Source organism: Phoxinus phoxinus (assembly GCF_949152265.1).
Source record: "Phoxinus phoxinus genome assembly, chromosome: 12".
NCBI classification, from domain to species: Eukaryota; Metazoa; Chordata; class Actinopteri; order Cypriniformes; family Leuciscidae; genus Phoxinus; species Phoxinus phoxinus.
In genome coordinates this window covers 7,085,204-7,110,397 of record NC_136887.1, presented here as the reverse complement: position 1 = coordinate 7,110,397, position 25,194 = coordinate 7,085,204, and the positions used below count along the sequence as shown (strand labels likewise).

The window sequence follows — 25,194 nt, the reverse complement described above, 5'->3', positions numbered from 1 at the left end:
ATGCGCAGAAAAGATTATATGTGACTGAAGCGTGCACAGCCTGGTGAGAATTCATGAGGGAGATTATTGGAAGACTGCTTGTGTTACTAATTCCGGCTGCTATGAATTTATGCCATATGAGTAAAGCCAATGTGGCTTCATTGTTGTGATATAATGATGACATATACAGTACACAGCGTAAATGAGTACAATCCCTCTGAACATAAAGGTATACAGTATTTCTATTTCTTATAATGATCACTGTCATTTTTTTTTCACCAAGTGCATTTCATGTATTCAGAATAAAACTTCAAGGCATGTGTAGTCACCTCTTACAGGACCGGGAAAGTCAACGCAAAACATTTCACTGGAGCAACCGTGAGGATATTTGACGTTTATGTCAGAACGGCTTTTAAGTCAAGTCAACTTTATATTGCGCTTTATACGATACAGATTGTTTAAAATGAGCTTTAGTGTAATAACAGGAAAATAATGATCAACGATGCAAACATAATTTAATTCTGCTGTAAAGCAGTCCTACATAAAAAAAGAAGTGTCATTATTCACTTTGAGTCTGTTAAATATTGATTCAATTCAGTTCAGTTCAGTGTTGATGTTGCATTATTTTGTCAATTATGAAATAGTCAAATCAGCTTTTTTAGCTGAATATTTTAGTAAAAAATTCTGTCTCATCCACTCCTTTGTCTGTTGACTCAGGCTTTGATCCTGAGTTCATGGAGCACGCGCGTGCGCATGAACATGTGACATCAGTTGCGAACAGCCAATCACATGTCTTGAAACATGGGAAACTGTGATACACTTATCGCGAGAGAGTCTGCTGAAGATTAAGAGATTAAAGAATATATAAATACAAAGTAAATGCAACTAACGCAATGCAGATGCTGGCGCACCTTGACTGTCGCTCCGTCCTTTACAATAGTCTACGATAAAGTTTTCTGTCTCTTGATCTACGCCTTACCACACCTGATAGTCTGGTTCGACAGTCCTCTGAAGTTGGAGAGCAAACAAATTCAAATCCACTGCTATCTATCTGCTTCGTACCTGTGAAGTCCCCCCACCGTCCTGTTAGCTCTAGGATTCCCGGGACTTCGCATTGCCTCGTCGCCCTGCCACCTGGGTGGCCACATCGGATTTTTGGCTCTCTGCTGCCGTGGATTATTCCGTTGATACTCATGGGGTACACGTCATCTTTTCATCCTCAGACACCCGGCTCCTAGGTACAAATTAGCGCCGGCTCTGCGCTAGCGCACCACACCGGGATACTGCCACTGCTCTACTCTACCGCCGACCTCCACGCACTCAACAACCACCGCTGTCCGGACTGCATTAACATCCTCCGAAAAACTAGACTACTTCACCGTCCTCCACACAGAGGCTCTGGTAGTATGTTTAATAAAAAAAATTCAACCCCAAACTCTATTCCATCCATCTGGTCCTATTCTCGCACCACATCTTCCTCACTACGTCATCACAACAAACGAAACGTGCACCTATCTAATCTCCGCCCCCTTCCTCGGTCCTCTCAACCCATCGCGAAACAACGTCACCTGAAACTGGCTTTGCTCAACAGCCGCTCACTCAACAATAAAAGCCTAATTTTAAATGAATTCATAACTGACAATAACCTGGATTTCCTCTATATCACTGAAACTTGGCACAAACCTCTGGACTATTTCTCACTCAACGAAACCACACCCACAGGATATACTTACATGGACAAACCACGAGCTGAGGGGCGGGGAGGTGGTGTCGCTGCAGTGTACAGAAAGGATATTAAAACATCCACCATCTCCATACCTGCTGCTCAGTCATTTGGACACATCACTTTCAAACTCTCTGGTCCCACTCCTCTGGTCACTGCCATAACCTACCGCCCCCCTAAACCAAATCCTTCCTTTCTTTCAGATTTTTTTTACTTTTTAACTCAGTTATCTGCCATTCTCACCTTCTGTTCTGCTTCTGGGAGACAATCCCTCCAACCTCATCAACTACTACAATGAAACACTCTCCTCCTGTCTCGATCAGTTGGGTACCATCAAAACCAATACTGTCTCATTCACTCACTCTGCCCCATGGTACACACCTGATCTGCATATAATGAAATCTCGTAAGCGTCAGCTTGAAAGACTCCATAGGAAAACTGGTTTAACTGTTCATCTACAAGCCTACACAGATAACCTTTAGCAGTATAAGGAAGCTCTTAACACTACCCGGTCCACTTATTACTCACACCTCATGCACTCTGGTTTCACTAACCCCAAAGCTCTTTTCTCCACGGTAAATAAACTACTTAAACCCAGTGACAATACCACCAACCAATTCTCAACTGATAAATGCAACTTTTTTCTTTCTTTCTTTCTTTCCAACCAAAATTGACACCATTTACAACAACTCTTCTTCTGCCATCACTGTCTGCACTCCCATTCTATCATTTGTTCCTCCCCCTACACCTCTCAGTCCCTGTCTCAGTTCTCCACTGTGTCCAATCTGGCTTCCGTTGGCAACACAGCACTGAAACAGCCCTCCTCAAAGTCACCAACGACATCCTCATCCTCCTGGATCTCACTGCAGCTTTTGATACTATCAACCACACCATTCTTCTCTCCTGCCTCAAATCTTCCCTCGGCATCACCGGCACTGCCCTCTCCTGGCTCCAATCTTATCTCACTGAGAGACAACAGTTTATCCACATCAATAACTGCACCTCCTCCATTGCTCCACTGTCCCAAGGCATCCCTCACCTGCAAAACTAATCACCAAAACGATCTTTTTCCGCCTCAAAAACATTGCCCGACTCCGTCCATCACTCTCTTTCTCCGCTTCTGAAACCCTCATCCACGCCTTCATCACCTCCATAATCGACTACTGCAATAGCATCCTGTACAGCACAACATCCAAAACTTTAAACAAACTCCAATACATCCAGAACTCTGCTGCTCATCTGCTCACCCACAACCGCACCCATGACCACATCACCCCTGTTCTAAAGAATCTCCAGTGGCTCCCGGTCCCACAACGAATTCAATTCAAAATCCTTCTCCTCACACACAAAGCCCTCCATAACCAGGCCCCTTCCTACCTCACTGACCTGCTTTACCACCACAACCCATCTCGCAGCCTCCGCTCATCTGATGCTAACCTCCTGACTCCACCTCCCAGGACCAAGCACCGAACCTGGGTTGGCAGAACCTTCTCAGTTGCTGCCCCCTCCCTCTGGAACTCTCTTCCCAAACAAATCCATGACTGCACTGACCTTCCAACATTGAAATCATTGACAAAATCTCACCTTTTTAAAATTGCTTTTAATGTTTAGTTTAGTCTGGTCACCTGACAGCTTTCCTGTAGCTCAAACAGTAGTAGAGCATCGGCGCTTGCAATGCCAAGGTCATGGGTTCGATTCCTAGGGTAAGCAAGAAATTATAAGAATGTAAATGTGTACCTTGAAATTCTTTGGAAGTCGCTTTGGATAAAAGCATCTGCCAAATGCAAATGTAAATGTCTTGTTAATTACTGTTGTTATGAGTTCATTTGTCCCAGCTGTGTCTAGTTTCCCTGATCTGTTCTCTGTGTATTTAAGCCCTGGGTTTCAGTCTGTTCCTTGTCTGTTGACATTACGTATCATAGGTTGTTCTGTTTCGTTGTTCCTGTTTGTGAGTTTGTTGAATAAACACTGCTGCAAATTAGATCCTGCATCCTTCCCTGCTTCAATCTGCATGTGAGATAAATAAGCTTCTCTGTATCATTAAAATTCAAAAAACACCTCACCTTGGAAATATTTCTTAACTGATAAAAATAAGAATGAACCAACTACTTAACATGATATTAAAAGTTAAAGGGATAGTTCACTTTAAAATTAAAATTCTGTCATCATTTACTCACCCTCAAGTTGTTTCAAACCTGTATTAATTTATTTCTTCTGCTGAACACAAAGAAAGATATTTTGAAGAATGTCAGTAACCAAACAGTAGTCTGTACCCATTGACTTCCATAGTAGGAAAAAAAAATACTATGGAAGTCAATGGGTACAGACTACTGTTTGGTTACTGACATTCTTCAAAATATCTTTCTTTGTGTTCAGCAGAAGAAATAAATTAATACAGGTTTGAAACAACTTGAGGGTGAGTAAATGATGACAGAATTTTAATTTTAAAGTGAACTATCCCTTTAAGATTAGTGTCAAAATAAACCTGCTTAATATTCAGAAAACCCTAAATAAGAGCTAGCTCAATCTGATTTTTACCAGTTATCACATCTTCAGTTTTATCAGTGTTTCAGGAGTTCACACTTACATACAATTAGAGGTAGTAAAGTTTAGTGCGTATCCCGTGTGCTGTCCGGGGGGCGGGTTCGGAGTTCGGAGTTCGGCCCGAACCCAGAGTACTCCCCCCTGTGTGTAAATGGTTAGGACTAGAAGTGTGGAGAAGGGGTGGTGGAGGGAGGCTGCTAAACTGTCAATGGATTGAGGTGAGACTGCTGAATATCTTAAAACACCTCTTATCGTTGATTGCTGAGTGCTGTCTAACACAGTCTCACCCCAAAACGTCACATACTGACGGTCTTGACCATACGGCAACATACAACGAAAAGGGTACCCTTTAACGTCCATGTGTGATGATTCGGGTATGGTTGGGTTTAGGTATGCGTTAGGGTACCGCTAGGAGGCGCTGCTGGTGCGCTTATGTCTGCGTCTCATATTGACGTTATAGGGGTACCCTTTTCGTCGTATGTTGACGTATGCTCAAGACCCGTCAGTATATGACGTTTTGGGGTGAGACCGGGCTGTGCTGTCCACTCATGTTAATTATCTGAACCTGCTCCTCCTGAAATTTGTTAATAAAACCTCATAAAGCAGAAAGTTTAAGGCAATCCAATTTTTTTTAATATCTGTTAAACATGCTTGAAGGAAATCCAGACTAGTCAAATCCTTGGAATTCAGTAATAATTATTACTGTAGGTCCTCTGCATAGCAGTGACATTTCTTTCATGTTTTCGAATAATAGAGCCAGGAACAATGTTGTTTTCGTCAACGATGACGATAACGCAATTATTTCGTTGACGCACCTTTTTTTATGACGATAACGTTACGATGACTAGCTAAAAATGGCTCTAAGGTGACTAAAACATGACGAGACGTTTTCGAGTTTTCGTTGACGAGACGAGATGGAACGAAAATTATTATAAGTCTGACGTTCACAATGCATGTCATTTCTGCTTATTTTGCGTGAAATCGGTCTGTTTTGAGCTAAAAAAAATGTATCAGCAATGCCGCATTCTAATCGTTGTTGTACGCCCACCACCCGGCTGCCGTGCACCAGATTCCACACAACAACAACCAGTGTTGCCAGACATACGATATTTATCGTATTTGTACGATAATTATGACAATAATGAAAAAAATCCCATAATGTACGAATTGCCCGCAAATTGGTTAAAATCTCCCGGAATCTAGATCGAGCGAGCAAGAGCGCGCATGTGTAGCGCGCGCAGAGCAGAGGAAGGGAGCGAGAGACCTTGCGTGTGTGTGCTAGTGTGCGTGTGTGCCTCACGAAGCGCATGTAAGGACCCAACCAATCGAATTATTCAGAAAGTCTAGTTTATTATGCAAAGGTTTTAGGTTAACTGTTGTTTTATGAATTGCAACACTTGCTGCAACCTGTCAAACCTAAGCCCATTTCCAATACTTTTTAACCTAAATTAATTTGTTAAAGACTACTTTTTTGTTGTTTTTTTTACTACAATTGACTAAAACCTTTTTGTCGACTAAAACTTGACTAAAACTATCAAGTTTATAAGTGACTAAAATGTGACTAAAACTAAAAAGCATTTTCATCAAAAAGACTAAGACTAAGACTAAGACTAAAAAAGCTGCCAAAAACAACACTGGCCAGGAAGAAGCATTTGAATTGAAAACAGAACTGGTCCTAACAGGAAACCTTGCGGAACACAGTAAATTTCAGAACGGTGGGATACTTCATCTTCAACTGACACTACAAATTATCCATTTGACAAGTAAGACACAAACCAATCCAATGCCCGCCCTAAAACCTCAACCCATGTTTTCAACTTAAAATAGTAAAAAATAGTATGGTCAACTGTATCAAAGGCTGCAGTCAAATCTAATGGTAGTAAAACTGAACATTCTTCAGCATCCTCTGCCATAAGTAAATAATTTGTCACCAAACCAGACTGAAATTTCTCAAAAATATTCCCATTAACAAAACTTTCAACAATTGCTTGGCTACTGCCTTCTCTATTACTTTTGAAATAAAAGGTAATTTAGAGATAGGTCTATAATTGTTTTCACCTGCAGGATAATCCAAGCCATTTTCATGGTGCAAACTAAACTGATACATACCACTACTCATGTGCGCAAGATATTTTTGAATCCGATTGAGAAAACAGTCGGATTCAAGTGGTTAAATGTTTATTTTATTTTATATTTATCAGATAATATCAGATCTACACAACCCCTTTCAATCCAATCAATATTGTATTCGGATCAAATTCAATAGGATCGATGGATTTGTTTACATGAAGGCTTTTCAATCAGATTAAGCCATCAATCTGATTATTAACAGATAATATGTGTGAATGTAAACAAAGCTACTGACTAATGAAAAATAAATCGTAATCCAAATCTATGTCACGTATTAGTCAGGACTGCAGTCAGGCGTCAGGATGCGAGAATGGATGAACTGGTGGATGAATGGAGGGGCACTGCTGATGCAGAAGTGAAGGGCAGCCACTCACTTTGCTGCTGTAAAAAATCAACATATGTCACTGTCCACAGACACAGCATTCACTTTCCTGTGTGGGTCTGCAAAGTCTGCATATCTACTGATAATGTCTGTATTAAAGAGTCAATATGTGTTTTTGAAAAACCCACATAATTTAGCTAGGAGAAAGATTAATTACATCAAATTAATTATTCATTCAACCTTGAGTTAATCGTCACCATATGGAAAGACTCACTGCTCACTGGCAAAAAGTTAACTAATAGTCATTTGGCAGAGCCGGGCCTAGACCTTTGGGGGCCCTAAGCAAAATTTGGTTGGAGGCCCCTTTGACCGGTTTAAAGATAGAAAGGCCTAAAGAAAAGTGACTACCTTATAACTATACTGCACATATTATAACTATGTTTGATGTCTAACAGGAAAATTATGATACCACTGAGCTGAATGGCAGTGCAAGACTGAACACACACTGATAAACTTGCTGAATAAAAATACTTTTTCACTGACCAAAGATACATTTTTAATTGACACCAGAGTTTAAGAGGCACAAACTACAGCATATATCATTTAAATTAAATAGAGCAAATAGAATAATATTTAAATTAAATTAAATATTTAAATAAAAAAATGGAAAAAGTAATTAGCTAAATGTCACATGTCTGTCCTGTCTTGTGATGCACATGGGTGTTTTGTTATTTTGGGCCATGTGCTCTGGTAATTGTCTGGCCCCTCCCATCTTGTTACCTGATTATTGATTAATTTGCCCCACCTGCCTTGTTCGTTACTCTCTTTTGTTTGCTCCCTATTTAGTCTCCCCAGAGCCCGTCTACGGAGAGCCTGTTCACTCCCTATTAAGTACCGAATTTTGGTTGTAGTTCCACCAGAGTTCCACTGGGGGCGATCATCCCCGAGTGCAAAATGAATGGGAGTCTATGGGGCTAGACGGCTAAATTTGTCCCTTTCAGCCGATTGCCGTTGAGAAATCTCAGATTTGATTGTAGGTTTGGCAAGTTCAACATGGGTTATAGGTCGAAAATTGAATGAACGAGTACTTATGTCCTTTCGATTTCTTACAGGTTGAGTTGTTGTTGCCCATAACACGCTAGCATTCTGCTAATGAACGCTGATTGGTCAGTGAAGGACTGGTTACGACCAGAGATACCGCTTGATGGCATCATGGCATCCGAAGCGGGAACAGAATGTATTCTAGCAGAAACTCTTCTAGCACGTGTGTTTACCTGTGTCAGCTGTGCTGGCGATGCCTCGAGAGAAAATAAAGTGCAGAGCGCGAAATTACCACAGTGACTGAAGGATTGCCGTAAAGCAGTATCTCTGGTCGTACGATGTGTATGACGTCATTGACATTTTGAAAGACTTTTTAAAGCAAATAAGTGACTAAAAAATCTAACACCCAGCAATGTGCAATTTCTTTGCATCTCCTTTTCGAATACAACATTCAAATTACTAGACAAAAAATTATATCTTGAGAAAAGTGGATTTTGAGGGGTATAGCTCCATAGACCTCCATTCATTCTGCACTCGTCCTGTGAGCGCCCTCATATGGAATCAGAGTGGAACTGCAACCAGTCAGAAGCCGGAAGTGTAGCGAGAGTGAACCTTCTCCCCTTATTAGACATTCTCTGGTCTCCCTGTGTTTGCAGTCCTGTGCTGGTTCGTTATTCTATGTTCCCTGTTATTGCCGATGCCTGTCTTGTTTTTCCCCTACGGGACGTTTTGGTTGTTAGTTTTGTGTTTATTTTCATTACTTATATTAAATCCTTATTTTCCTGCACTTGAGTCCTCGCTTCACTTTTGACAAGCCGTGACGCTAAAAAAACAAACAATTGAATTAAGAGAGTGCAATAAGGTACCAATACTTGACTTATAAGTAGGCTATTAACCATGTATTATTGACTAAATATAATCATAAGTTTACAATGAAGCTGATCATATGTGATTTTCAAAAAAGACATTTGTGAGAAATGCCTTTCCCTCAGAAGTTCTTCAAATCTGTGATGCTATGCATCCATTTACTCATTCCTCGGAATTGTTCTCTTCTTGCCTTCTGGATGCAAAGTCATTTATAACCTCATCATATGAGATCTGGCTTTCTATCTGGTGATCGTTGCTAATCATTGCCATTCCGCTCACTCGTTCCTGACACAGGACCTCAGGAAGGTTTTATGAGTTTAAGCTTAGAGAAGCTTCTCTCTGCCATTGCCACTGTCACTGGAAGAGTGAAGGCTATCCTCAGCGCCACCCAAAGATTTGGGTATAACTCACACAGCCCCCTTTCATGTATATGAATAAGTAGCTCCAACGCTGTTTGGGAAGCTCTGGAAGGCTCTGCGTCTCCATGGCTAGCTCTCTCCAATCAACATCTGCTTCTTCTCCGCAGGTGAGTGTTTTTCCGAGCTGCGCACATTGCTCTTTGAGTAACTCTTCATCCAGTTTGTGGAAGTTCAGGAGCACTCTGAATTTATCTTTTACTTGCCCCATTGACTTGAATCGGTCCTCCAAAGACTGGATGCTACAGTCCACCACAACATTGAAAAATCCTGTTTCCAGTCTCTTCATTGCAGTGATCACTACCTTTTCAGCTGCCTCATAGGTAAAGTGGTTCTTTGTACTTCGCAGCCTCTTCTCTTTCAGCACTGCCTCAACATTCATGTTTTCACAGAGCTCTTTTGCAGTGGTCTGAGCATCTACAAACCCAGTTGCCCTGTAGGTCTGTAGAGATGCTTTGGTTTTATTTATGAGACTTACTGCTATGTCCAGCTGCATGTTGACGGACTGAAGGAGTTTGCTAACTGTGTTAATTTTTGATAAAATGTCATACCAGACAACTGTGGAGATCTTGAACCTAAATGATCCAATTTCTTCTGCCAGGGACTGGGCCTCAATTCTAATCATAGGGTCATTTGTCTTTTCCCTCACCTCAAGCAAAGCTTCCCTGACTTTGACGGTGTAGTAGCGTAAAGGTTTAATGCTGTTAATTCGGCTATCCCACCTTGTTTCACTCCAGGCCTTGACAGTGAGGTCCACATGATCTTTTAAGATGGCCCACCTCTGGGAAGCAGCTGCAAATAAGGTGTGCAATTTCTGCACCACTCCGAAGAAGTTAGTAGCATCCACTGACCCCTTGGCTGAATCTGCCACCATCAGATTTAATGTGTGGGCTGCACAAGGTACATAGAGAGCTTGAGGATTCTTCTTCAACAGCCTGGCCTGTGTCCCTTTATTTCGGCCTTTCATGTTGGCACCATTGTCATAGGATTATCCAAAGCATTCTCATCCTAGGGCGTCATATACTGACACTTTTGACATTTCGTCTACATCCAACGCACATGGCACCCTTTAGCGTCAATATGACACACACAGAGATTTGTTCGGTTATGGTTAGGTTTAGGTCTGGGGTAGGGTTAGACCGCTAGGAGGCGCCTTCTGGAGGCACGAAATGTCAAAAGCTTCAGTATATGACGCCTTGGGATGAGATCGGGCTGGATTGTCCTCTGCAGTCCTCAAAGGGGATGTTCAGCTCCTCTAGCCTTCTTAGAATCAGTGTGGATAAGCCGAGTCCAGTTGATTCATGAGCTAATAGGAACCCCAGGAAGTGCTCTCTGATTTCTGGTGTGTTTTTTAGGTCGACTGTACGGATCACAACAGACATCTGCTCCTGGTGGCTGACATCTGGAGTGCTGTCCAAAATCAGGGAAAAATACTTTGACTCCTTGATTTGAACCACAATTGTACGGAGAATGGTGTTACTGATGCAAGCGATAAGCTCATTTTGTATTATTTTCCCTAAGTATGTTGTGTGATTCGCTCCACTGTCAATGCGTCGCACATGCTCTTTTAAAACAGGATCAAACTTCGCTAGTAATTCCACCTCTTTTAGGAAGTTACCATTATTGTTGGCATGTAACATATCAACAGATCCTCTAAGACCCATGTTCCTCTCTGCTAGATTGTATGATTGACACAAGCCTAATGATGACCTCTCTCCACCTGTTTCTCTCTCTCTCAATTCAGTCTAATCTATTGTCTCCCCTTTTCATAGACGGACTTCTAGCTCCTTCCAAGACACCAAATTTTTTGCATGATCTGGGCTGTTTTCATGTTGCTAAAGTAATGTGCCAATATTGATCCAGTCTTGTTGACCATCTGTACTGAGCTTTGTTGATTTTTTTTTAAAACAATTTACAACAAAAACAGTACACAGCATTATTTTTCTGTGAATATGTTAACCAGCTTCTCCTAACCTTTTCACCATTTGTGAGAGATTGAAACATGTAATTATAGTGAAATCTTCTATTGTCTGATTGTATTTTTGGAAATGTGAAGTGGTGGTCAACATGTGCTGGTCCTCTGCTCAACAGATCAATGCATACTTTGTCATTAATGACTGTGGGCCAGTCAGCTGGATCCAATGGAGTAGAAAGAGAGCCATGTGTGGTGGAAGGCATGGGGGTACTGCTCTCCACTTCAACAGGAGAAAGACCTATGGGGAAGATTAACACAAAAAATTCTTAATTTTAGTAAGTTGACATATGTTGGATGTTAGTTTTCCTAGCGGTGAATACTTGTTAATTTATTGTCGATGTAGGCCTAAACTTACCAGCATTGTCAGCTTCTTGCATGACACCAGAGCTGGAGGTGGAGGTAGAGGTTGATGGGCCTGCTAATGAAAAAAATTGACTGAATTGAAATTACCTGTGTTCTTAGCAACAAAGATAATCTTAAAATGCAAAACAGTCAGCAAGAGTTTGATGTCATCTTCTTTTAAAAATGTACTTTAGATAAAATGTATTTTCCACATTAGCAGCTTTGGAGGAAACTCCATAATGTTGCTCAATAATCAGTCCTTAAAAACAGCTACTACACACTCACGTCATGACAGATTTCAGTTATGAGCAAAGGACAGGACACTACAACAATTGGGGAATGTATCTATCTCTATAGGTTAAACTAAAACACATACAGTAACTTACCAGCATTGTCAGCTTCTTGGGTGACACTGGAGCTGGAGGTAGGGGTGGATGGACCTGCTAAAAAATAAATAAAAATAATGTAATTAACTGACTGAACTGAAATGATAGGTCATGTAACGTTTACTGTTAAAAAGAAAATACATTCATAGGAGCTGGGTCTGTCTCTACGTGGTCTGTAGCCCAGAGCTGGGCCTGACGGCTGGACCATACTGCAAGCAAGCAATGTTGATTCAGCATAATTGACGGACAGCTAGCTAACGTCAGCTGCACCAAGTTCCAACTCCCGACTTTTTTCATTAGTTACTCTATTAATGACTAAACATCAACTTGCAAATTAAATAAGTAAAGATAAAGTAATAATACGGTAACTAACAGGTATATTAAGGACGTGTGTGTCCATATTAGTCGCCTGGCGTCACGTTACCACGCCTTAACTTAAATTACGTTATTAAAAATTAACTTACCTTGCACTTGTCTCTTCTCATCTTCATCCTTCTTCTTTTTCCTTTTTTTCTGCACCCGATGGATAGACTCGTTTAATTTTTTGCTGTAAAATTTGCAACTCCAGCCAGGGAAGACAATGATTTGACACGGTGTGACGGTTGGTTGACTTAAACCGCGGCGACGCCGGCGAGAACCATCTGTAGTTAGGGGGTCCCCTAGTGGCGGCGGGGCCCAAGCAGCCGCTTAGTTTGCTTATAGGGAGAGCCGGTGTTCTGTCGATGTAGCATACTTTGTCAGAATAGGATACCGGAAGTTGAGTTTTATAGCGGGGTCTGTCAATTTAGCCTACTTTGTCAAAACAGCATACCAGTATTTGTGAAGGGTATGCTGTTTTGATAGCCCCTGGTTTAATAAAAATACAGTTTATAAAGGGGTATGCTGTTTTGATTGACCAGAAGCTATCCAAAGTTAACCAAAGTCTCCAGGATTACTAAAAACTTCCAGGCAAGTGTTTTGGAGCTGGTTGGAGCTACACTCCCCAGACAGCAACATAGTGTGGGCCGGATTTGGGCCGACACTATGTTGCTGTCTGAGTCTGCAGGACACCAGCTACTAAACTAACCAATGTGAAGTCTTCATTTTCTAATCAATTCATAAACAGTTCTTATTGCTTCTTCTGTAGCCAGAATGTGACATGCTTTTTTCCCATCATTGAAACATTCTATTAATCAACAGATTGATCACTATTACAATATTAGGAGCAATAATCAACAAAAAATATCATTGTCTTCATTGTCCCTTTTTGTCTCTCAGTCTTTGTCAGTATGTCCCTCTTTTAGGGTACGCTTACTTGAGGAGGCTCCTGAATTATAATTATTTTTTGGTAGTTATTATAAAGCTGTACATTAATGTTAAGTTTCAAATAAATTCTGGGTGGTGGAGAAGGAGCACATATAGATGTTATGTTGTAGTGGGATGCCATGAAAAAAACAGGGTGTAATGGCCAAACACTTAATCTTTGTAAAGTTGAAATATTTAGTTGACATGCATAAGTACATGTAGGCTTAAAGCTACAATATGTTTTTTTTTTTTTTCGCTGCTAGGGGTCGCTAACCTCTTACAATAACAAAGGCGTAGGTTGATGACACATTTTTAACATGACTGTGGTACAGTATGAAGCACTGTTTCACTTGGTCTACACTATCACACTAAACTGCATTTAAGTGTGTTGAAAGTTATAATGTTATTCTATGTGTTAGCTTGTTGTCTATGAGACTACCAGTAAGCTAGATCAACATTAGAATAAGATCACCTTTTCACCTGGGAGCTCAGCAACTCAGCAGTATCAGCAGGGAAGACAGAAGCAATCGATCAGGCAGACCAGCCTTCAAGAGCTCGTGTGTGTTAGCAGCTGTGATTACCTCACGCAGACACCCTTTTTTGTACCTTTTATTGTACCTTTAACAAGGACACTGTACATTTTTTATAGTTAGAAATAGACCCCATCCTAAGGATTTTAAGGTAACAATGGCATTTTGAAGAAAAAAAATATTCAAAGCTCTGTTTTTAAATAAAAAGTGTAATAAGTCTTTAAAACACATTTGTAAAATTGTACTAAATATACAAAAAAAATTTAATCCTGTATAAGAGTAAGTGCGAGTATACTTTATTTATTTTTTAGCCAAAAAAACTCAGACCAGTACCGGCTAAGTGTACCATTTTTTTTTATTTAGCCAACAAGACTAAGGACGGTACTGGCTAAGTGTACCATTTTTTGTCCGTGATTGTTGCCCAATGCCGGCGGTGTCGGCTCAGTTTTAGTTACCAGACTCGGGCCAGTACAGAGTAAGTGTTCAATTCTTGTCGGCATGATTGTGGCTCAATGCTAGCTGTTTTGTCAGCCGGACTCGGGTCAGTGTATTTGGGCCGATTCTGGGGCTTTATTTATCCCACATCCATCACAAGTCTGGCAACCGCAACCGAGCCGAGTTATTTCTTCTGGCCTGCCGGATCCGGGCCAAACGGCTACCTGGGGACTGTCACAATTGGCATAGAGGCACTTTTCACCATCCAATCCATTTCTACCAGATATAATGATGTAACAAGCATTAATTTATTGACAGCACAGCAAGCAATTATTTATGAAGTTCTTTGGTGTAGACCCCGTCCGTAGTGCATAATCCGAGGGTAGCGGATCTGCATTTCCTGCCTGAAGACGGAGGCAGCCGTTACATTTTACTTGTTACATTTGTGTTAAAGTCCACATGATATCAAAATTGACCATATTTACTTTGTTTGCCTAAATTTATCGTTTTGTGGTGAACAATTCATCCATACAAGTCCACACATAAAAATGTTTTGGCTTCGTAATCTTTAATCAAAATCTGAAAATGCCCCTCCAATCTGCATTGGAGGACCTTCCCTGATGACGTAGGTTTGACGGTTTTGGTGTCTGCTTAACATCCGTAACCACGCCCCTCCAACTGTCAGTAGACAGGCTGAATGAAACACCTACTTTTCTAGATCCAATCAGGTGCTAGTTGGGAAAAAAAGCCACGCCCACTATTTTTCCTCATTTAGTATTCAGTTTCTCTCGGAAATTTGTCACAACACTGAGATAAAGTTGGTTGCAACTTCCGGTTCACGCGGACTTTAAAATATTAAAGGGATAGTTCACCTAAAATGTTTAATTGTCATCATTTACATATCCTCATGTCATTCTAATACTTTTATGCATTTACTCTCCTCTGTGGAACACAAAATATATTTAGAAAACATTATTATTATTATTTTCATATAATCAAAGTCAGTGTGTTTCAGTGTTGTTTGGACCTATTTTTTCTTCAAATTAATCAATAATTTAAAACAGCTTCACAATTTCACTGATAATTTGAACTGAACTAGGATTAATCTTGCACAGTGTGTTCTCTTCAGGACGGCACAAAGTCCTATAAAGGAACGCTTACCATCTCTCTTTGTGATGCATTTGCCACTACATGGAGGCCATCATTATGCTGAAATATAGAATAAATACACACTTGTTTTGTAATTTAATTCATTTGATCTTTATACAATCAAATTAATCTGTTTTGTTGTAAATTGTCACAAATCAGAATTTTTACATCAACTTTTACACAACCGCTAGCTAGCAATAACAGAAGCACACCTGCATATAGCCTACTAAAGTCATTAGCATACAGATATATGGCTGCATCAGAAATCGCATACTCTCTGAGTGGGTACTTATTTTCAATAACTACTAAGTGAGTGCTAAAAGAGCACGTACTATAGGCCTATAGCCTCAATGCGTGAAGTATGAATGCAATCCGGACATTATCCGCCATGTTGACGTTATCACGTGACCTACAACGTAATAACAAGCGTAACAACTTAAAAGGTATGAGCGACAGGTTATTTTGGATTTAATTTTCTAATGTTATTAATTGTGTCACGGGTGACGAATTTCTAACAGGGAGGAACTTTCCGCGGGGCTCACTTCCGGTGTAACACAAGGCCGGTTCCGGGGATACCGTAGACAGTATATAAACTGGACACAGCGACCCCATAGGTTTCAACAGAGAAAAATGAAGTCAATTAGAAGCACTCACTTCCTGATGGCTGGGCGAACTGCGCAGACTCAAACTGAGCTTGTGACGTGAGCAACTTGTAGGTCTTCTAGTAGCTGTGCCGAGAGAAATCTGAATCATTCCCTTTCGAATCTCGCAGAGACGGAGAGCGTGAGTATTAGCTGTCCATGAGCTAGCAGCAGGAGCAACTTTATCACTCTCTATGGGCTTCTCCCTTGACTTTATCGGACTTTATGCCTCCACGTTCCCCCGATTACATGCGAGCTTCTCTGCCAGTCTATACGGTAATTTCTCGACTTGTGCGACAGAGTCGCGTGGTTATGACGCAATCGTTAGCCTATTTTTACAAAAACTGCTTCTACGGGGCCATAACGTAAGATACAAGGTAATGGAGCCTTTTATACATTTTCGTGTTTCTTTAGAAATAAACAATGGACAAATGGAGTCTTTAAACGCCTCAGATGTAAAGTTATTCGCTGTCAAAGTGACGCCAAAATGAATTGGAGTCAATGGAATGCTAACAGCAGATGGGGGTCCGCTAGCCAATGGCGGCGCCCGGGGATGCTTCAGTTTCCGGGGGATAGATTACCCCCTTGGGGGATACACAGGGGGACGGCCGGTCATTTAAGTGCCCACCCCGACAATTGCAATGTGCTCCCGGGTGTTTTTTTAAGGATGCATCGTTTAGTTTTTGAAACATAGAAAAAGCTCAAATTAATGAATACTTTTTAATTAATCTATTATTGCTCCTGGCTAAATTCCATATTCAAATTCACTCATTAAAATCCTTTATTTATTATTTTTAAAGGAGAGGTGCAACAGTAGGTTACATCCAAAATATTTCATCCTCTAAGAATCTTAAAGCTCTTAAGACAGTAAACTTATTTCACCTTTTAAATTTATTTTGTTAAAGCTTTCATGTTTTGTATTTTGTTTATTTATTTAAACATACGTGTATAAATGGTTTATTGTAATTTCTTTGTATGCAATTGTGACATTTTCTGTACATTTTCAATATTTTTCATACCTTGAAAAAAGAGGTAAGAGCGACAGGTGCACTAACATCAGTAACTCGACAACCCTAGTATGGTTTTCCTCAGCGTTTGCAATGTTTGTCATGTCTGCCCAAAGGAGACGTCCGATTTTATACTCGAAAAATGTATTACTACTTTTACTACAAATAATTACTACAAATTACCCCAGAATGAATTGCATTGCCAGCTCAGCCCAACACTTACACACAATAATAATGATAAATGCTGACCAATACTTAATTATATTACATTTTTAAATATATATATATATATATATATATATATATATATATAAGTAAAACAAGCAAAATTGTATGTAATTGTATTGTCATATGACATGAATACACACTAGACAAATGCAGACAATTAATTAATGCATAAATTAATGAAATATTTGTATTTTATTTATTTATTTATTACTGACAACAATAGGAAGCATGAATATATGAGTAAATGAATTAATAAAAAACCATGACAATAAATAAATACATTTACAAGTCAACAACACATGAATCAAAGCTTTATTCAAATGTATTGTTCTAACAAACTATCAACCCACATCCTGCTGCCATCTCAACACAGCTGTGCCAATTCTGCTGCTTTATTTTGATGAAGCAGCTGACCACCGTGCCCACCTTCGTCTGTCTTTGCCATCCATCATGTCCCTCATTGCTGCAGTCAGACTGGAATATGATCATGGATGTGAAAGGGACATGGGGGCTATTGTTGCCTGCGTGCACCATCTGCCTCGTCACTCTTATACAGAAAGCCTGTACAGAACCCTGTGAGGCTCATCTCAACAGCAAGCACTCCCGTTCAAGAAGCATACTAGAGCCAGTCTTTGGCATGCTGAAAACACACTGGTGCTCTATTTTCATTTCATGGCCAGAGGTGAGCCATGCCTTTGTGCCCTAGGTTGTTGCATACTGTGTTTCACAATCTCACTCTTCTCAATGGGGACATCATTGAGTCAGAGGACGAGGAAGACTATGATGAACCCCACAAACTTGAAGAAAGAGGGGGAGAACGTGCGGGACAGTCTGGCTGCCACTGTGTCTTCTCCAAACATTCATGTGTCTGCTCCCCATGAGCATGACTACCTGTAAAACATAAAACAGATAAAAAAATTACATGTTGTCAGAATTCCATTTTCTTTAAAAGCTTTCCATTTATTTTTAAAAGCTTTATTACTTTTGTGGTGTAGTGGGCTAAACCACTGAACTGGTAAGCAGAAGGTTGCTGGTTCGATCTCCGCAGCCGCCACTACCAATGTGTCCTTGAGCAAGGCACTTTACTCCAGGGGGATTGTCCCTGTAATAAGTGCACTGTAAGTCTCTTTGGATAAAAGCATCTGCCAAATGCATAAATGTAAATGTGATATTTTTTGTCACATTTGTCTTGCTGGTTTCTGTTCATACAATATCAGTCATTGTAGTTGATTGAGGTAATAAGGGCAGGTGGAGTGATGGGGGGTCTCATCCATGTGTAACCGAATGAATGAGATTGACCTTAGTGAGCACCAATCAGCAGGGAATCCCTCCTATTTAAGAGCTGGTTGGCTGTAGCCTGGGATGCGTCACGCTCGACTCCGCCTCCTTCCGTTGTTTACAGTGGCTGTAGGTATGTGCGTTAGCATATAGCAACTTCTGTTTTTAGTTTCTTGTATGTACGGGACTAAGTATTGGTGTTGTGTTTAGCCTGTCTTTCTTCCCCGGTTTCCCTCGGCTTGTCGCGGTGGGTGCAATTGCTGGCTGCTCGCCTTTCAGGTATGTGTGAACTGTTGGTGGAAAGCGTATTGTTTGTTTTATTCGGGGGTTTGGGATCGGCTGATTGTTATGTGCAGTGTCTCTGTAGTCCAGCTGAACAGCGGATTGTATGATTTTTTTGAGTATCCGTACCTGTGAAAGGACGAGCACATTGTGCGAATGCATCGTCTACTTCCAGTAAGTGTTATTGTGCATATAACTGTAGTTACGAGCTGAAAATTTAGCAATTGAGGCATAAATCTTAGGGTTTCTTTGTATTTGGCTTAGAAATTTTCCCTCTCGTCCGGGCGATTTTGTTTTTCCTGCTGGTGCTATAAAAAGCTATTATAGCCCCGTCGATTCCTTGCTTCCGGATTAAGAGAGCGTCGGATTTTCCTGCTCCGCTGTCGCTACCGTGTGCAATACAAACTTGTTGCCATCTGAAGATGTCACTCCACTGGTGAAGGGGATTGTTGCTGTCTGGTTTTAGTGATGATTTGTTGATGTAACGTTTGTTTACTGAACTTGAGGCGACACTTATCAGTGTCAAACAAACGGAACACGAAACTATTTGCTTGTGGGCTCGTTTCGAGCATTGAGTTTATTTATTTATTAATGGGCTTTGTTTACACCTTTGTATGTTGTTTGTGATTGTCTACTAATTGTGATTAGCCTACTATCTGCTCACGACCTAAACATCATCCAACTGGGCTATATTGCAGTTAGTATTTTGAAGTTGGTTATTCATTTTTTTGTTTTTGTTTTGTTTTGTGATTTCCTTTCAGGTGCTGAGGTTCCACGGGTGGATGATCTCTTGTGGTGGTGGTGGTGCTTTCCCCGAATGTTTGCCGTGACACTTTTGAAGTCTTTGCTGTGTGTGTGAGTGCTTTCGGTGAATTAAGTTTAGTGATCTCTCCTCCCGTGGTTTACCTCTAGTCTTTGTGCTTTTTGTTGTGTCTTTGTAACCAGTGTATTAGTATAGAAAGTATGTGCGTTTATTCAAAGGTGTTTTTTTTTACTTAGGTGTTTGTAACTTAAAACCTGGCCAGTAAAGCTCCTGATTGCAATTTTTATTAATGTGATTATATATCTGTTTTAAAATATACTTGTATTAATAAAGAATTGTTGTACATTTTCATATCCACGTCTCTGCCCTACCTTTATTAGAGAATCGAACCTGAGTGGCAGTATAGATACTTGGCTTCGGGCTATGATTGGTTGCTTCAGGATTATTTATTAAGCCTATCACAGCTAAAGGCGGAGCATATATATACCTGCTTGGTAATGAATCGCATCACGGAGCTTCTTCCTTGTTTTTCTGAAAAATGTGTCTGTTTGGTCCCTCGTATGGCATGTAGGAGATCGAGGACTGTTTCCCATGGCTGGCGTTCTTGTATAGACTCTCCACAGGTAGGAATGCGGTTGTTTATAGCGTTTATTTTTCCCTTATAGGGCAGTGGGTGAATCAAAATTCTATTTCTGTTCTATTTACAGCGTGCGTATTGATTTCGCACTTCGGACGGCCGTGACTGGGATTCCTCTCACCCCAAGTATGCAGGTTATTTGTATATATGCGTCATGCTCTCTGATAAGTCTTTTAATTAAAGTTGTCGTTTCAGAAGCGCAGTGTATTCTGCTGAGTAGTGGGGAGGATTCCGTTGCTGGGGTTGCCTGTCATCCGCTCGTTGATCACGGAGCGCTGCTGTTTTGCTGCTGTCTCGACTATTAAAATGAAAGGATTTGCGTCAATTTCATTCTACTCTGGCTCCGGCTGAACAAGAACTGTTTGTGTTTTAATTGCGTACCGTATGCAGGTCGACAGGAGGCATATCGCCGCCCTGCAGTTTTAGTGTGTTTGTTTACGTGTGTAGGCCATGTGCGTGTGTGTGTGTGCGTGTGTGCGCGTGTATGTTTACAAGGAGAGTGTTATCTTGTTTGGTAATATTGTATTGTTTTCTTTTAAATGTTTATTGTTTAGCTGATTTTTGTTATTTTGTTGCCGTGTTTCTACCATGAACTGTTTATTTAATAATTTTTTGTAAGTTGTCGTCAGCCTGTAATGTCAGTACAGTTGTCCGAGGTATTGGTATGTGTTATGTGCCAGCCCCACTTCATTGCATCCACGTTCAATCTAAGCTTGTTTCTGGTTGGTTTCCTGTAGCTGTAAGATCATGTTTTCCTGTTGATGGAGTACACTTCATCATGGGTAACGACATTGCGGGAGGTAAAGTGTACCCTGACCCTGAGGTTGTGGATGTACCCATATCTGAGAGTGAGCCAGATGAATTGGTTCTAAAACATCCAGAATTGTGCTCAGTCAGCGTGTTGACTAGAGCTCAAGCTCTAAAAAAAAATCAGGAGGTAACTTTGTCTGACTCCATGTTCCCTTCTGTTTTTTCTGAGGACAGGATGATCGATGGTGGGGAGTCGACAGAGGTGTGTGAAATAGGGCCGGAGACTCTTGCCACTCCTGAAGTATTACTGCCCTTGACACGTGAAGGACTCATTGGTGCACAGAAAAGTGACCCCTCACTGGAAAAATGTTTTGCCGCAGTTGTTGCTGACTCGAGCGAGTGTAGGGAAGGTCAGGTATTGATGCGAAAGTGGTCTTCGCATACAGGTGCAGCAACTGATAAGACAGGTGAGGGTTTCAACACAGTGTATCAGATAGTAGTTCCGGTTAGTTGGCGTAAGCATGTCTTAGAAGTAGCTCATGAACACCCGTGGTCTGGTCATTTAGGCATTACAAAAACCTATAGCCGTGTCCTTAAACATTTCTTCTGGCCAGGAATGAAATCTTATGTAACTCAGTTCTGTAACACATGCAGTACATGTCAGTTAGTAGGCAAACCCAATCAAGTTGTGCATCCAGCTCCACTGCGACCGATTCCTGCAGTTGGTGAGCCATTTGAACATGTTCTTGTGGACTGTGTGGGTCCGTTGCCAAGCATTAAGTTCTTTACTACATTTGGTTTGCCCAAGACTGTTCAGACTGATCAAGGAACCAACTTCATGTGAAGAGCATACAAACAATCCCTGCAGTCCTTAGGAGTGTCACATTCTGTATCACAGGGAGCATGAGAGCGTCTGCAACCAAACAGTGGAGACGTGGCGACGACCTTTGTGGCTGAGGGCTCAGAAGGAATGGCGGTGGTCATCTTTGCCGGAGACGAGGGCTCAGGCGTAGCAGCGGCCATCTTCTGTTGAAGTGTCAGGACCAAAAACATTTTCATCCAATCATTTTATTCGGTCCAAATGCAAAGATACGATGTCCTACATGCCTGTCAACATATGTACTGTATTTCCATATCTCCACATAGGTACTGTATTTCCATATCTCCACACACTCTTCTCGCACACACATCACACCCCATCAGCGTGTTCAGTAAGGCTATGCAGAGTTGTAGACAGACAGTCACAGAGCGCCACAAACAAACAACCTGTGGCAACCCGTGACATTCAGAGCTATTCACGTCCTCAGACTTGGATTTATGCGTCTCTCTAGCAACACTTTAAACGCCAAAATTAATCTGCAGTAGTCAGGTGGTACAGGTGTTAGCCTTCTATAAAAACACATAACATGGTCTTAAGAAATTATTCATAAAATGACTATCCTGAATGACTTGTGAGCAGCAACCTTTTAATTTTTAAAGAGTTTATACAAATAGTGAAATGAAACAGGCGATGTTAGTTCCACTTCACCTTTTTTGACTGAATGTGCTGTCAAGCGAGATGCTAGCCTTAACATTTCAGTAAAACTTTGTGATGGTGTTTACCCAAAATGACGTCATAGGACAATCCCGTTTGGTCATTTAACTGTTGATCTTTGTTTTTTCATTGCAAAAATTCGTCACATAGATATAATTTTCATGTGATCACTTCGGGCCAGTTGTTCAAAGGTAAGCTGATCGGATTTTGGTTATCGGATTGGATCAAATCTTGAAAATGGGTTGTTCAAAATGGAAAGAAGGAATCTGAAATCAGATTAGATCAGGGAATCCAATCCTAGTTTTAATCTGGATCAAACCTTCAGTTTGTGTTGTTCAAAACTTGTCAGTGGGATTTGGATAACTTTGATCCAAAAAGACAGGATTATCCTGATCCCAACAGGGGGTAGGATTTCAAGGTGGATTTCAGGAAGAAAATGTAGTAAAACTTTAAAATTGGTCAAATAATACATTTGTATCATTTAGTGTATATACTTTTATTTATATTTTGCACTTGACTTGTGTAACCGTTGTAGCAGTGATAAAGTAAACAATTAAGCTATTCAGTATAGTAAAGTAAAAATAAAATAAAAATTATCTTGTCCCCATGAAATAATCCCCCAAACAGATTTCAATAAACAAAAATAATATATTCATTTTTCGGTCATTAATCACTGTATATTAATTTCAAAGAAACAATCATCAGAGATGAGCCTGTCAAAAATAATGTCTAACAATTGCATCCCTTACTATACGTCCAGTCAGTCCCTGATTCTGACAGACCACCAGAGGTTGGTCTGGTTCTTCAACAGGCACAGGTGCATCATAAACATCATCACAGAGAGGGACATTGCGCCTGGTAGCGATGTTGTGCAGGACGATACACGCAAGTATTATGTTGCATGCTCCTTGTGGTTCCACTCGCAAGTAGTTAAGGCATGCAAAGCGTCTCTTCAGAACTCCATTTAAACGCTCAATTGCACATCTTGTTTTGCAATGAGCAGTGTTGAAGCGTGCCTGCGCAGGTGTGGTTGCTGCAAGAAAAGGAGTAATCAGCCATGGTAGGAGTGGATAGGCACTGTCTCCTAATATTATGCCATCCGGTCGGTTGGTTTGGAGCTCTCTGTATAAAGCACTCTCTCTCAGGATGCGTGCATCATGAACAGACCCAGGCCACTTCACGACACAGTTTGTGATGATGAGGTCAGCATCGCCCACAAGTTGGATGTTGATGCTGCGCCTCCCCTTTCGGTTGATGTACTCCCAATCCCTCTCATGAGGTGCTTGGATATGCACATGAGTGCAGTCAATAACCCCAATAGTATTGGGCATATTCCCCAAAAGAAAAAACTTGTGCTTGGTCTGGGCAATCTGGACATCCTTTGGAAGTGAAACAAACTGATTGACCAGGCTGGCCAATGCAATTGACACAGCTTTCACTACATCACTCACAGTTGATTTGTCCACTCCTATATTGTCACCAACAACTTGGTAGAAAGTCCCAGATGCATAGAAGCGCAGACCAATGAGGACCTGTTCTTCCACAGACAGACTGTGACTCCTTTGGGTTCTCCGTTGAAGTTTTGGCCTGACAAGGTCTGCAATGTACTTAATATCAGCATTCCCAAAGCGAAAGCGAGCATACAGTTCTTCAGTTGTGTATTGCTCCAGTGGTTGTGCACGCTCAACATACACCCTTTGACGGTATCCTCTTCCACCAACACGGTGGTAGCGATGGACAATACCTGCCATGTCAGTGCCTCTCTCTAAGTCCTCTGAGAAAGGCTGAATATAAGATGGCTGTCAAATACCCACACACCAATTGGCTGACGTGCTGTGGCTTGTGTTCAATTAAATCAATCATGCCCAAGGCCTATAAATACTATGTTCACTACAACAGAAGCAGTGAAACCATGGACTCAAAAGGACCTAATTTTACTGTTGCAGAAACCCATGCACTGCTGGAGGGTGTTAAGTGCCATTATGCCTCAATAGTAGGAAGCTCTGTTGCAGGTGGAATGGTGACTAACAAAAGGAAGAAAGACATTTGGGTTGAAATCACCCAGAATGTAAATGCAATGGGGTCTGGCCAGAAGAGGACCTTGGAGCAAGTGAAATTTAGATGGAAGAATCTGAGGGCCAGAGCAACGAAGGACCTTGCTGAGGCAAAAAACACCCAAACAGGCAACAAACCCTTTAAGAAAGGTGAATACACAGATGTGGTTCTGGACATTATTGGAGGTGAGAACTCTAAAGCTCTGCATGGGATTCAAGGTGTTGTAGGGGATGGTGAGCCTACAATTGTAGAGGAAAGTGAGCCAGTTCCTCCTAATGCAGAGGAAACATTCATTCTGAATCTCAGCCCTATTATTGAAGAACAACCTGGATCCTCACTGGTAGAGCCAGCAGTCACAGGAGCTCAGAAAAGAGGCTTGAAGCGTCCTTTGCTGAATAAAAATGATGATGCCTATGAATCACTTCTTAAACGAGAAACTGAAAGAGCAGTAGCACAGATACTCCTGGCAGAGGAACAAATCAAGCTGACCAAACTACAGCAAACCAAAGTGAAACTTCAGATCCGCCTCCTAAAAGCGGGGCATGGAAATGCTGGTCTCTCCTCCTCAGATGAAGAAGAACCCTGAACATTCTTTATTTCGTTCACTATTGGATATTTAGCCATTTAATTTTTAAGACGTTTTCAAAATGCCCACAATGTATTTGTTAATGTATGTTTGTTGTTTATTTTGTTGTAGTTCAGATGTGGGTCATAAAATAAATTATGAATAGAAGTGGATGTTTATGTTATTTTTGTGTTTTGTCTCAAAATAAGAAACACTTACAGTGACCCCATGTTGGCTCTTCTACCTGTTCTTTACATAGCTGGTAGCTCACATTGTGATATGTTGTCCCATTTAGAGCACTGGTAATCCGTATTTGGTAATCTTGAAAACT

General features: G+C 41.0%; 2 protein-coding genes across 3 annotated transcripts in view; one reads left to right on the top strand and one right to left on the bottom strand.

Moving 5' to 3' along the window:
* The window catches only part of znf711 (zinc finger protein 711), a 555,809-nt gene that overhangs the window by 358,035 nt on the left and 172,580 nt on the right, over positions 1–25,194 (top strand). The gene's annotated exons all lie outside the window — the stretch shown is intronic.
* Positions 22,424–23,996, bottom strand: LOC307008485 (putative nuclease HARBI1). Its single transcript, XM_079631280.1, has one exon. It carries the CDS (start codon positions 23,992–23,994, stop codon positions 22,960–22,962), a length of 1,035 nt encoding a protein of 344 aa, XP_079487406.1. The 5' UTR covers positions 23,995–23,996; the 3' UTR covers positions 22,424–22,959.